This window comes from Pelodiscus sinensis, chromosome 5 (genome assembly GCF_049634645.1).
Source record: "Pelodiscus sinensis isolate JC-2024 chromosome 5, ASM4963464v1, whole genome shotgun sequence".
NCBI lineage: Eukaryota > Metazoa > Chordata > Testudines > Trionychidae > Pelodiscus > Pelodiscus sinensis.
The window spans coordinates 87,803,071-87,817,921 of record NC_134715.1 but is presented as its reverse complement, the minus strand read 5'-3'; the positions used below and the strand labels follow the sequence as shown (position 1 = coordinate 87,817,921).

General features: G+C 42.1%; 1 protein-coding gene across 1 annotated transcript in view; it reads right to left on the bottom strand.

Annotated features, from left to right (window-relative positions):
* Positions 1-4,998: 4,998 nt before the first annotated feature.
* Positions 4,999-14,851, bottom strand: part of CNGA1 (cyclic nucleotide gated channel subunit alpha 1) — a 33,304-nt gene continuing 23,451 nt past the window's right edge. The window contains exons 8-10 of the mRNA XM_075931125.1: positions 12,798-12,905; positions 8,858-8,964; positions 4,999-6,383 (exon numbers count right to left, since the gene is read on the bottom strand). Coding sequence (XP_075787240.1) covers positions 4,999-6,383; positions 8,858-8,964; positions 12,798-12,905 — 1,600 coding nt within the window. The remainder of the gene's footprint in view (positions 6,384-8,857; positions 8,965-12,797; positions 12,906-14,851) is intronic.

Here is a 14,851-nt window from a genome sequence, read left to right as displayed (position 1 = left end):
TGACTGGATTCTGATTTTTAATTTTGAACTATAAGCAAAATAGATTTATAATCTTCTGGCAAGTAAATACAGGCAGTCCCCGAGTTACGCGGATCTGACTTACGTCGGATCCGCAGTTACGAACAGGGCCCTCCCTCTCCCTGGTCTCCAGCAGACCAGGGAGAGGAAGCAAAGCGGCGGAACACGCGGGCAGCGGACAGCCCAGATGCGTCTGAGCTGGCCGCGTGCTCCGCGGCTTTGCTCTGCTTTGCTCCCCGTCCCCCTGGTCTGCTGACCAGGGGGACGGGGAGCAAAGCAGAGCAAAGCGGCGGAACACGTGGGCAGCGGACAGCCCAGACGCATCTGGGCTGTCAGCTGGCCGCATGCACTGCGGCTTTGCTCTGCTCCCCGTCCCCCTGGTCTGCAGACCAGGGGGACGGGGAGCAAAGCAGAGCAAAGCCACGGAGCCCAAGGGCAGCAGGATAGCCACGGGCAGCAGGATAGCGCAGGATAGCGCGTCACTATCCATACTCAACAACTTCATTATAAGAATTTATCACAAGATTTTTGCTTCACAAAACAGAAATTAAAGACTATGTTTGTAATTGATGGAATTTATTTGGAAGACAAATTCTTAGAAGTTGTTGCCGTACTGTTGAAAATTATTCTGTACACCTTAGACTTAATCTATTAAATACACAAGACTTCCTAACCGTATTTGTAATGTTTTAGTGACTTGCAGTTGATTCACTCTTAATGGTTAATTTCTAAATATTAGAATTCTGAAACAATACATTCCAGTTTTGCAGTGGCCTTTGAAATCCAAACTCACTTTTGAATATAGTAGGATTTGTATCTATAATGGACCAAACTGGAACCCAAATTTCTAAGTCCTGATGCTGTGAATACTGAAGTTTGTACAGAACTTGTCTCCTCTAAGAAGTTCCATTGACTTCAGCAGAACTACTCACAAAAGTAATGTTATGCATACACTTAAATATTTGCAGGATTGAGGGATTTAGGTCATACAAAAATGCAGCGTGATTTACAAGAGCTATATTGTCTTTAACATGAAACTTAAAACATCCTTAAATTTGGAAGAATTTTAATATAATTGGAGTATACATACATAACCCCTACATTTTTATTTCAAAGTACTTTGTCAGAAGAAAACTTTAAACATAGTTTTCTTTTAACAAATATATGCTTGTTAAAGTTAAAAAATTCAGTATTTTATATTATAAAATTTCTGTCTCTCTGAAGTACACCAGAATATGGTTTGGTGTTTCTATTAGAAATGAAGGATTTTGTTCCGCATTCCATGATATTTGCTTCAGGAAGTCATGTCAAGAAAATGTGTTCATGTAACTATAGTGACATCTAGCGGCCATTACTGATGTCACAGCCAGATGGACCAATAAAGCAAGCCAAAAATTGTGGTTTTGACAGTAGATTTGAACTTGTATTCACTAAAATACAGCAACAGTAGAACCATGAAATCTGTCAGGTGCTACATGTTATTACCACTGGACCACACGCTGCATTGCTGCATTGCTGCATGTAACATCACCTCTCTGTTTCAAATGCTGCAGCACCAAGTTCATGGATACGTGCATAGATAGGTGAAGCCACATCTGGAGTATTGTGTCCAATTTTGGGCCCCCAACCTCAGAAAGGATGTGGACAAATTGGAGAGGGTCCAGCAGAGAGCAATAAAAATGATTAGGGGGCTCGAGCACATGACCTAGGAGGAGAGGCTGAGGGATTTGGGCTTGTTTAGTCTACAGAAGAGAAGAGTGAGGGGGGATTTCATAGCAGCCTTCAACTACCTGAAGGGAAATTCCAAAGAGGATGAAGAGAGGCTCTTCAAAGCAGTGATGGATGGCAGAACAAGGAGCAATGGTCTCAAGCTAAGTTGGAGATCTAAGTTGGATATTAGGAAAAACTATTTTACTAGGAGGAGAATGAGTTCTCTAGGGAGGTGGTAGAATCTCCATTCCTAGAGGTTTTTAAGTCCCAGCATGACAAAGCCCTAGCTGGGATGATTTAGTTGGGGTTGGTCCTGCTTTGGGCAGGGAGCTGGACTCAATGACCTCCTGAGGTCCCTTCCAATTGAGAACAATTTTATAATGTATTGACTTTTTTTCATTGTATTCCTTTGGTATATATAGTCATGCCAATTCTCTTCCAGAATTTGATCTGAGGAAGTGGGTCTGGCCCACGAAAGCTCATCACCTAATAAACTATCTTGTTAGTCTTTAAAATGCTGCATAGTCCTTTATTTTGTTCGAGGTTACTTAGACTCTTATAGTAAGCCATTGAAGCAGGAATAATCTGTTTCTTAAATGCGTATAAAGTGTCTAGCATACGATTTGTAAGTGCTGCAGCAATATAAATAATGAATTATATAATACTCTTTAACTATAGTGTTTGGCTTAGCAACCTTTAAAAAAACCATTCAAGTTAGGAAATGCCAAAAATAAGGTTGGTGAGCTAATATCTCTTATTGGATCAACTTCTGTTGGTGGAAGAGACAAACTTTCAACATTCCCAGAGCTGTTTTTCATGTCTGCAAAAGGTAACCAGAGTGTCTCAGGTAAGTACATGGTGCGGCGGCATGTTAAACATAAAGGCTTTGTCTAGACTGCATCCCTTTTCCGTAAAAGGGATGCAAATTAGACACATCGCAATTGTAAATGAAGCGGGGATTTAAATCCCCCCCACTTCATTTGCATAAACATGGCTGCCGCTTTTTTCTGGCTCGGAGTTTTGCCGGAAAAAAGCGCCAGTATAGACGGGGATCTTTCGTAAAATAAAGCCTTTTCCGAAAGATCCCTTATTCCTCTTAAAATAAGGAATAAGGGATCTTTCGGAAAAGGCTTTATTTTCTGAAAGATCCCTGTCTAGACTGGCGCTTTTCTCCGGCAAAGCCCCGAGCCGGAAAAAAGCGGCAGCCATGTTTATGCAAATGAAGCGGAGGGGATTTAAATCCCCGCTTCATTTGCAATTGCGATGTGTCTAATTTGCATCCCTTTTACGGAAAAGGGATGCAGTCTAGACACAGCCAAAGGGTTAAAGACATTGGAAGAAAGTACTTAAAATGAAGTGAACAATTAACCCCTCCATAAAGATAGGGCCAAACAAGAGTTAGTGTGTTATAATTATTGTAATAAGCCATAAAACCACAATATCTTTGTTGAGACTATGATTTTTTTAGTGATCAGCAGTTATGAATTTAAGTTCCCACATTATGTTTTGAAGGAGTTGTATAGGTTTCCTTTGAGGATGAGGACTAATACGCCAGAGATGAGGTGATCACTTTGTGAAATGTATTTGCTCATTGGTGATATGTTATTTTTATCTTTCATAATTTTTCTATGACAGTTCACTTGAGAATGGGGATTGTCTACCTTCACCCACATGTCTGTTGCAACATTTGATGCACTGGATGAAGACCACCACGCATTATGATAGGCACATGTGGACGCCATAGACGTTGAAAGGTGTGTTGAGAGTTCATTTAGTCATTGTAGTTGTGGAAATACATCTTCAGGTTAAAGATTTATTGTACTGTCAGGGTATGGTGCTACTTTGAATGTGTCCTGGTCTGTGGGGAGCTTCATTCTGACTATGAGGCCATATTGCATTTACAGTAGAACCTCAGAGTAACAAACTACAGAATTACAAATTGACAAGACAACCACATACCTCCTTTGGGTCTAGAAGCACACATCAAGGAGTAGCAGAAACAAAGAAGGCAAATACAGTACAGCATTGTATTAAACATAACCTAATATTTTAAAGGAAATTAGCATTTTTCTTCTGTTTAGAAAAGCTTCAACGCTGTATTATGTCTGTTTTCACTTGAAAACTTTTGAAATAACCATAGTAATGTTTTATTTAAAATTACAAACATTTCCGAGTTACAAACAACTGCCAGTCCTGAGTTTTTTGTAACTTTGAGGTTCATCTGTATGTCTACACAGATTACAAATAACTAATAAAAATGTTACCAAATGTTCCCTTATTTATATAGTTTGATGAGACTAGACTTATAAACAATAATAATATGCAGTAAAACTTTGCATGTAGATTAAATGCACTTCAGTTTTACATAAAGGATAATATAAATGAACCATTAGGAAATATTTATATTGTTTTAGAACTTAACCTATACCAATTATTTTCCAAAATACAAAGGAAATACAAATACATAGTCCTTGTCCTGAAGGGCATAAAATTGTAAAAGACAAAACGATGGGTTTATATTGCAACATTTAGATATCAAGACTCTAAATTTGTATATATATATAGGGTATGTCTAGACTACATCGCTCCGTCGACAGAGCCATGTAGATGAGTTTACTAGACATAGGAAAATGAAGTGGCGATTTAAATAATTGCCACTTCATTTACATCAAAATGGCCGCCGTGATGTGCCGTGATGTGCCTATCAGCTGTTTGGCGGCACAGCGCGGTAGTCTGGACGCTCCATGGTCGACAACAGAAGCCTTTGTTGATCGCTCTGTTATGCCTCGTGGAATGAGGTTTACCGGCGCAGTCGACAAAGGCTTCCATTGTTGGCCGTGGAGCATCCAGACTACCGCACTGTGCCACCAAACAGCTGATCAGCACAGCGCGGTGGCCATTTTGATGTAAATAAAGCGGCAATTATTTAAATAAGGAAACAAATGATGTTTCATGACTGTGTTGTAGCTTATAATAAAAGATTAGTGTGTTCAGGTGTCTGGTTTTGAACCAGACAGTCCAGTATTTTAGCTTTCTGTTCGGGAAACAAATTGAGAAAATATAAATGTCCAGTATTTCCTAAATAAGATGCAATGTAGATTGTGATGTAATGTCAAGTATGTCCGGTGTTTTTGTTGAAACCATCTGGCAACCCTATAAAGGATCAGATCCCCAAGGAAAATAATTGAGGTCACTCAGTATCTTGTAGGATTTATCCTTAACTGCTAGTGGCAGTCCCTAGGATCTTATTCCAGTGGTGACACTCCAGATTTATTTATCTGTTTCTTCTAAATCTGAGAATTCAAAGTGCGTAGTTGATTTCAGTATTTTTTCAACTTGTGTCAGTCGTTTTTTCAGTTTCTGCTGTGAGGCATCATATTCAGCCAAAAGCCTAGCAAACTTTGTTTGCAAGTTGTCCACCGATCCTTCCATTTGAATGACCTTTTCATTGATGTCTTTAGAATCACTTCTTGCATTTGCAACATTGATATCCAGTAACCCATCCTTCAGCAAGATTTGTTTACCTTTCTCTTCCAACATTGCCTTTGCATCTGGATACTCTGTTAAAGCCTCCATGAGGTCATCTTTAGATAGACAAAACAAATCTGAGTATCCAATGCTTCTGATGTTGGCTGTTCTTCGATTGCCAGCTTTGCTGCCTTTGATATTAAGTATGCTAATTTCCCCAAAGTAGCTGCCATCACCCAGGATCACAAATTGTGTAATTCCATCATCAGCTACTACAGCAAGTTTGCCTTCTTTGATTATGTACATCTCTCTTCCAATATCCCCCTTTCGGCAAATGTAATCTCCAGGACTGTAAACTTGAGGCTGCAGCTTCAAGACTAGTTCAACTAACAGGCCAGCTTCACAATCTGAAAAAATCCGAACTTTCTTTAATGTGTCCAGATGAACACTGATTGCAATTTCTGCTCTTAATTTATCTGGTAGGTATTTTAAAACTTCCCTTTCATCCACAGCCTTTTTATTTGTCCACAAATAGTCAAACCACTTGATAACTCTTTTTTCTATTTCTTTACTCACATTTCGAAAGTGCATATACTGCTTGATAGCATCAATCCTTCCTTGAAACTCTGCTCTGGCAGCATTCATATTGGAGATCATGGAACCAATATTACCAACAATAGTAGCAAAGATCAAAACCCCAACCAAGAAGTCAACAACCACAAAGAAGTACTCAGAATCCTTTACCGGAGGAGGTGTTTCCCCAATAGTGGTCAAGGTCAACGTTGACCAGTAGAGGCTAAATACATATTTTCTAGCCAGACGGCCAAATTCAGGATCAGAGATGTTTGGGTAGACCCATGTGTCTGTCCCAAATCCAATGGCTTTGGAGATTGAATAGTACATACATGCATTCCAGTGAATAATAATCACAATGTACATAACAAGAGTAGAGATCCTGAAGATATTTGGATAGTTTGTCCTTGTTTCTGTACGCTGAAAAAACTCAAACATCCGAGATACTTTAAGTATTCTGTTTATTCTTAGTTCTGGATAGTTTAGCCCTAATTTAAAGTAAAGTAGATCAGTTGGTATGACTGACAGTAGATCTAGTTTAAATTGTAAAGTTCCTGTATATTTTTGTTTAAGTTTAAGTTCTTCTTTCACCAACAAACCTTGTTCCAGGTAACCTAAAATAAAATATAAAATCTTTCAAATTATTTTACTTTATTATTTGACTTGGACTTTTCTATTCCTTTATCATCTGCTGAATCCTGTAATATGTGAATGTCAACTTAATCTTTAAAATTATTTTGGTTGTAGAGTTTCTGACAGTACATAATTTTCCATCTTTTTTATCATGATTCATAGTTTAAACAGCTATATATGTTAACTGGAATTTGATTTTTGCAGATAATCAATTGATTTTTTTTTTTTTGCAGATATGCAGTTGCAGCCATATTTTGGCCCTGGATGACTTGATTAAGCAGAGACATCAGTACTGTCTGGCCTGGCTAGGCTCTGTGGAGTCTTATAGAAATCTTGAAGGGAGAAACCATCTCCCATCGTAGAAGTACTGCACTTACAGCCTCCCATGTCCACCCCTGTCTTCTATGGTTTCTGCTGTCTTAGCACATAGGCCAAGGATGAGCAATAATTTTGATGGGGGCCCACTTCAAGATTTTGGTAAGTGGTTAAGGGCCACATTTTTCTATGAAGGGGGTCCAGGATCTGGGATGGAGCCTGGGTGCAGAAGAGAGCTGGGGTCCTGGAGAGCGAGTGGGGTCTGAGAGGGAGTTTGGGAGAAGGAGGGGTTGTGATCTGGGGCAGAGGCTTGGGGTGCTGGGTCTGGGAGGGGGTATGGGTACAGGAGAGCATTCTGGCTTGGGGGGAGGGCTGCAGGGTCTGGGAGGGAGTTACGATCTTGGGTAGGAAAGGTGGGGATTGCAGAGGGTTTAGATAGTGACCTGGGGCAGGGAGTTGAGGGGCAGGAGGGGCTGGGGTCCCGGGGCAGACTATAGTTAGGAGTTGCTTACCTAGGTGGCTCCCAGCTAGCAGCCCTGCAGGACTCTGAGGTAGGCTCCCTGCCTGCTACAGCCCCAGGTTGCTCAAAATGGCTGCTCATCACTCTTGAGAGCCATGCTACTGATTTAGGTATATAAATGTGAAGTTAGGAACCTAATTTTAGTAACAAATCTTTGAAAATATTGATCCTAACTCTTAGAGAGAGCAAGTGAATTCTATGCTTTGTCCTGTTCTAGATAGTTCTCAAATTCAGCCAGCAAAGACTGCATTTGGCTTACATGGTGGCAAGAGGTTTATAGATTCCTTATTAATGAATAAGTGTGGCATGTCCTGATTTGCAGCTCATAGGCTAAAATAAAGTGGGTATAATTTTATGTTTCCTCTACTAATATGATCATTTGCACACCAGAGATTCCCAACAAACAAGGGCAAAGGATGCCTTCTTTCTTAGGGGTTTCTTCTCTTCTTTTAGAAAATATTTACTATTACATTATAAAGTTATTTAAAAATCTTTAACAAAGACAAAAAACTAAAATTTCTAGCTTTAGTTTGATTAAGTAGTACAGTTTGGCTGCGTCTAGACTGGCAAGTTTTTCCGCAAAACTTTTCCTGCTTTTGCGGAAAAACTTGCTAGCTGTCTACACTGGCCGCTTGAATTTGCACAAGAACACTGACGATCTAATGTAAGATTGTCAGTGCTCTTGCGCAAATACTATGCTGCTCCTGTTCCGGAAAAAGCCCTCTTGCGCAAAGTGTTTGCGCAAAAAAGCTCTGATGGCAAAAATGGCGATCGGGGCTTTCTTGCGCAAAACTGCGACTAGATTGGCACGGACGCTTTTCTGCAAAAAGTGCTTTTGCGCAAAAGTGTCTGTGCCAATCTAGATGCTCTTTTCCGCAAATGCTTTTAACGGAAAAACTTTTCCGTTAAAACCATTTGCGGAAAATCATGCCAGTCTAGACGCAGCCTTTGAGTATAGTTTCCTTTGACTGGGCTTTTTAGGAGTATTATCAGTGGATGATACAAATTAGCACATCCCTGCCACAAGTATAATGCTGTTTTCTATATAGTAATTTTACATTTCCTAACAAACCCATTTTGTGCCTACTCAGAAGGACACTGCTCTCTTTTGTTCAGACAAATTCTCATTGAATTTCAATGGCAGTTATGCCTAAAAAGGGAAGGTTGAATTTGTCCCTGCTTTATGGAACATTTAAATTAGGACATTAAACTAGATTATAGATAAACTCATGTCTGTTATATAAAGCATGATGAAGTGTACTGCCAAATATAAGCAAATGTGAGCATTTGTGAAATATTTGAAGTGTGACTCCAAAACTGTAGAAATTATGTTTCCAGTGGAAGAACTTCAGTTTTAGACTCCTTTCTGCTAAAAATCAGGATGACCTTGTATCTCAAGAGATATTTCAGTGTTAAGTCCTTCCCTCAGTAAAGGAGGCCAGAACGCTACCAGAAAGATACTTTACATCATCATTTCATAGAAATAAAGTGTAGCTGGACAGTCAATCCTAGAGAGAGACAATTCTTTATTTCTTTTGGCCCCTAAGTCATATTCTGATGGGCATTTTAAAGTGCCTACCGAAGATAAAAGGAAGATAATTAAACAGCTGGTACATTTACCTGTTCTTATCCGTACAAACATGTCAGCAATATAGATTATATCTGATATGTAATCAAAGAAGAACCACATTCCTAAATATTCATTCTGAAGTTCATCAAAACAGGCTCTGGGTAGGAAAAAAATACACAATTGAAATAGTCCCATTAGACCAGTAATTACAGTAAAATTGCCATATATTCAGAGGCCCTACAGATTTTTGTACATGATCTCTAAAAGATCTCGGTCATGCTTGTTAAAAAACAAAAGTATTTACAAAGTGTATTTTAAAGCTTTGTGGAAAAATTTGGTTTTGGATCTGATTTCAGAACAACAAAAAGGACTGAGGGGGGTGTAGATTGCAAAGTTATTGTAAGAAGGGTTGCAGTACTGCTATCCTTACTTCTGCAATGACTTCAGAGCTGGGTAGCTAGAGATCAGCCACTGCTGCCTGGGAATCCAGCTCTGAAGACAAAGCCTCTGCCAGAAGCAGTGCAGAAGTAAGGATGGCATAGTATACCTGCAGAAATGGGCCCTCAGTTAGCTTCTGCCACTCTTTGTCCACTCAGCTCTGAAGGCAGCAGCACAGAAGTGTGGGTGGCATAGTATAGTATTGCCACCTTTACTTTGGCACTACGGCTGGCATGGCACTGCCTTTGAGCTAAGCTTCTTGCCAGCAGCTGCCAGTTTCAAGCCTATGAACTCTGAAGATAGCACAGGAGTAAGGGTGGCAAAACTGCAACTCTACGTAACAGGGCACATCAGCCCCATATTGGTACTGAGGGGATTAATCCCACTGTTTGGTCTGAGAAGACCATGCCCACAAGACTGGGCATTCTCTAACTGGGGAACACATATAAAAGGCAGTAACCCAGCTTAGAGTGGATGGTCAGTGCAGAAGGACCTGTGACAGAAACTCCTGCTGAAGAACTGCTGATACCTTGGTTGGAAAGCCCTGTTGGGTCACAGGGCCTAGCACCCAGAGAAGCCTTGGGGGCCCACTTTGTGGAGGAGTCCCATAACTACAGGAGACCGCAGACAACAGCCCCCAGGACAGAGGGTAGGAAATGACCCAGAGAAGGTGAGCAAGTGGTACCTCCCACCCGACTGAGTCAGTGTGTTGCAGTTGAATTCACTGCTGACATGGCGGTGGGCCACCCTCCCTGCAATTAAGGCCAAAGGATGAGGTTCAAAGGGAGGAAAGGAAACTACTTTTACTGACTCTAGTCATTGGGACACACTGCCCTGCAAACAAGGGCATGGTTACTGACTCTGGCCACTATAACTAACTTTGGGTATGTCTACACTACAGTGCTAATTCGAACTAACTTAGTTCGAATTAGTTAATTCGAACTAAGCTAATTCGAACTAACGCGTCTAGAACTAAAAACTAGTTCGAATTAGCGTTTTGCTAATTCGAACTAGAAAGTCCACATTGAGTGGACTCTGAACAGGGCTTAAGGATGGCCGGAAGCAGTGCCGGCAGGGCATCAGAGGAGGACTTAGAGCGTGGAGATGCTGTCTCAGGCTAGCCGAGGGCTGCGCTTAAAGGGTCCCGACCCCCACCCCAGACAGACAGTTCTAAGGGGTGCCCCGCTTGCAAAGCAGTCCTGGCTTGGATTGCCCGGAGTACCCACACTGGGCACATCACACCACTCGGCCATCAGCCCGGCTGCACTTGCCGCAGGCTGCCATCTGGGGAGAGGGGACAATCGGGGGGCTGCAGGAGAGCTTCCACCCCCAGAAGCCTGCAGAGCCAGCCCGTCCTCCCGATCGGGGGCTCGTACCCCATTCCTCCCTCACCTCCTTCCACTTACCCTTCCTTAGCCACCCTTCTTATTGATGTACAAAATAAAGATAACGTTTCTTCCAACATTGACTCTGTCTTTATTGAACAAAACTGGGGGAGACTGGGAAAAGGAGGTGGGAGAGGGGAAGAGAAAGGCTGGGAGAGGGGAGGGCAACTAACATGATCAGGGGAACAGGTCCCAGATGAAGAGAGGCTACAGAGACTGGGACTGTTCAGCTTAGAAAAGAGGAGACGGAGGGGGGACAGGATAGAGGTCTCTAAAAGCAGAGGTTGGGTGGAGAGGGTGCATTCAGAAAAGTTCTTCATTAGTTCCCATAAAGAAGGACTAGAGGACACCAAAGGAAAGGAATGGGTAGCAGGCTTCAAACTAGTAAGAGAAAGTTGTTCTTCACAAAGCAAATAGTTAACCTGCGGAACTCCTTGCTGCAGGAGGCTGTGAAGGCTACAACTAGAACAGAGTTTAAAGGGAAGTGAGATCAAGTCATGGAGGTTGGGTCCATGGAGTGGTCTTAGCCAGGGGGTAGGAGTGGTGTCCCTGCCCAAGGTTTGTGGAAGGCTGGAGAGGGATGGCACGAGACAAATGGCTTGGTCACTGTCTTCGGTCCATCCCCTCCAGGGTCCCTAGGGTTGGCTGCTGTCGGCAGACAGGCTACTGGGCTAGATGGACCTTTGGTCTGACCCAGGACGGCCATTGTAAGCTCAGGGCTCAGGGTCGGGGGTCTCAGTGGACCCCCTTGATTTTCATGCACACCTGCTCCTGGGTGGCCAGGCTGGCAGCTCTCCTGCCCTAGACGGCCACTTTCCTGTGCCTAGTGCGGAGATCGTGGACGAGGTCCACGATGTCCACACTAGCCCAGGAAGGTGCCCGCCTCTTGCGGTCCAGGGCAAGCTCCCGGGAACCGCCAGCCTGGTCCCGGGAAGAGGGGGTGGGCTGGGGGACATCGGGTGGGTGGCTCTGTGCCGTGCCAGGTGCAGGGTCTGCTGGCTGGGTGCTGGCAGGCTTGCACCTGGCACGGGCACCGTAGCCAGCCCATGCCCCTTTAAGGGGTCCGGGGCCGGGAGGGGGGCATAGAGTTTCCCTGGTGTTGGCCAGAGTGGCCACCAGGGAAACCTGGGGAGGGCTAGCCTCCCACTAGTTCGAATTAAGGGGCTACACACCCCTTAATTCGAACTAGCTAGTTCGAACTAGGCTTAATCCTCGTAAAATGAGGTTTTCCTAGTTCGAACTAAGCGCTCCGCTAGTTCGATTCAAATTCGAACTAGCGGAGCGCTAGTGTAGCGGCTATGAATGTTAGTTCGAACTAACGTCCGTTAGTTCGAACTAACATTGTAGTGTAGACATACCCTTTGGGAGTAACTTTGGCCATTACGTCTCACTGCCCTGAGGGAAAAGGCTGCTGTAACTGACTTTGGCCATTAGGCCACGTGGATCTAGAAACTGATTTAGGCCAATAGGCTGTAGCCTACCTGACGTGAGAGTGGGACCACAGGGAGAATAAATATTCTCTCTGCACTCTACGTGGTGGTGGGACTCAACAGTTCAGTGACAACCCCTCCTAAAATAACCTTGCTACCCAGCACTCCCCTGCAACATACTTTTGGGTCAGGACCCCCAATTTGAGAAATGCTGGTCTCCCAGTCAGATCAGTATAGTATAGAGAAAAGAACACCAAAGATCAGCTTTTCACAGGGTGGGAGACCAAATTTCATAATTCGTGACATGTTTTTCAAAGCCATTAATTTGGTATGTCCCTGTTTATATTGATTATAACTTTGCCAAACCTCCTTTAATGTATATTTAATTACCAGGGAGCATAAGACTGATAAGAGTATTGAAGCATCAGATAGAAAAAATAATGAAATTAAGTTAATGCAAATCCTTTACTGAACTGGACAAAAGACATGCTGGAAAGAACTTCAGAGATTGTAAATAAATGTGTGTGATCTCCACTACTGAAGATAAGAGTCTGTAGACCGTATTTAATACCAGATTGAAAAGATAAACACAGTAAAAGCATTGAGTCAATACATTATCTGCATCCATTCTATATGATAAACAAAAAGCTTTCCTTGTGGGAACAAGATATGAGGATTTCATTACTTTAATGGGGAAAAAGAGAAGTTAAAAACAAATGCACAGTGTTATACATCACCTAGCAATGATCATGGTCCAGTTGTACATGACAGGTACGGCGATGCAAAACAGCCAGTAGTAATACAAGTTTCCTGATGGATCAATAACAAAAAGATCTTTCTTCTCCCTGAGCAATAAGCCCAACAGAAAGGGAATATTAATGGGAAACTTATAAAAATGAAACTTATAAAATGGATTTTAGGAACTACAAAAAATGTTCTGTGTTTACTAACATATGCTGATCATTTAGTTTAGTAAGCAATTCGTTAGTGCAAGCACACCCTTAAATGAAAATTAGACGCCTTGTTTGAATGTATGGAGCACAAGAAACTAGATGGTGAATATGATTGGGATTTTAGAATCTAGGACACCCCACCAAGAGAAATTAAATTGGCAAGCCTCAATACAAAGTCACAGTGACAAATGTAGTTTCAACTTTTTTCAAAATAATCTCTTTCCCACTAAGTTAATTTTCTTCTTTGTAGGTTAGATGACTCAAAGCATCTATGCTTCATCTTTTCAGAAGATAAATGGTTATGTGCCCATTACTATTTAAATACGTTGAACAGATCATGCCTTCAGTATTAGGGGAGTCCAACACTGATTGTGAAATAGTGCAAAGCATGGCAAATAAAACTAAGGAACTTAGAGCATTCTATTGCTTTCTGTTCCTCTTGCCTTTTCCCCTAACCTCCAATCTGTTTATTTACATTGTAGGTGCTAACGCATCTCTGGATCTTAGTTTGGATGGCTGAGGCTTCTTTATTATGGCTACAGTCCATCCTTAACAGTGGGTTCTCACAAGGGTGGTGCTCAAGTTTTATACAAAGTTCTGAATAGTTCTATCTTATAACCTTCTTGCTCAATATTTGTATGGCATTATTGAGAGGGTCAATAAAGAGACGAGGACTGTATCATTTCTAATAGGTTATTGACATGCAGCTTCGTCACCATTTATTGTGCCCCAGGTAAAATACTGAGGGCATGTCTACACTACCACCCTAGTTCGAACTAGGGTGGTAATGTAGGCAACCGGAGTTGCAAATGAAGCCCGGGATTTGAATTTCCCGGGCTTCATTTGCATATAGCCGGGCGCTGCCATTTTTAAATGTCCGCTAGTGCGGACTCCATGCCACGCGGCTACACGCGGCACGGAATCCGCACTAGCGGACATTTAAAAATGGCAGCGCCCGGCTATATGCAAATGAAGCCCAGGAAATTCAAATCCCGGGCTTCATTTGCAACTCCGGTTGCCTACATTACCACCTTAGTTCGAACTAGGGTGGTAGTGTAGACATACCCTTAGTGAACTTATTATGTCTGTGATTTTGGAGCATGAAACTGTATCAAATGCTTTACCGAAATCCAGGTATATTAGATCTATTACATGTTATCTATTCACAGTTGAGCGTAATAATAGTGAAATTATCAAGATTCTAAAAATACAGTATTGGGATATTTAGATTTTTAAACTAAAACAGGTTACCAAAATCTATGTACTATATATTCAGATTCTGAAATTACATCCTGCTGTAAGTGGACAGTAACATTCTGTCTTGTCTTTCAGAAGAAGTGATAATGAAAATTGCTTGACTGAAGAAGATGGAAAAATTTAAGTACATAAAAGACTTGTCTATACACAAGAGCTGTGTCTACATTTGCACCCTTTTCCGGAAAAGGGATGCTAATGAGACCAGTTGGAATTGCAAATGCCGCGGGGGATTCCTACTTTCAAGTAGGAATAAGGGATCTTCTGGAAAAGGGTTTATTTTCCACAAGATCCCGTCTAGACTGGCGCTTTTCTCCGGCAAAACCCTGAGCCGGAAAAAAGCGGCAGCCATGTTCATGCAAATGCCGCGGGGGATATTTAAATCCCCCGCGGCATTTGCAATTCTGAAGTGTCTCATTAGCATCCCTTTTCCGGAAAAGGGTGCCAATGTAGACACAGCCAAGGGGTCTGTACATGGAGTTTTGCTGATTAACTTCATGTGTAGACATTAGGGATGTGAATGTGTACCCAGTACATAGTTAACCAATGAGACTGTGCTCATGGGTTAATCTTCACGGTAGCAT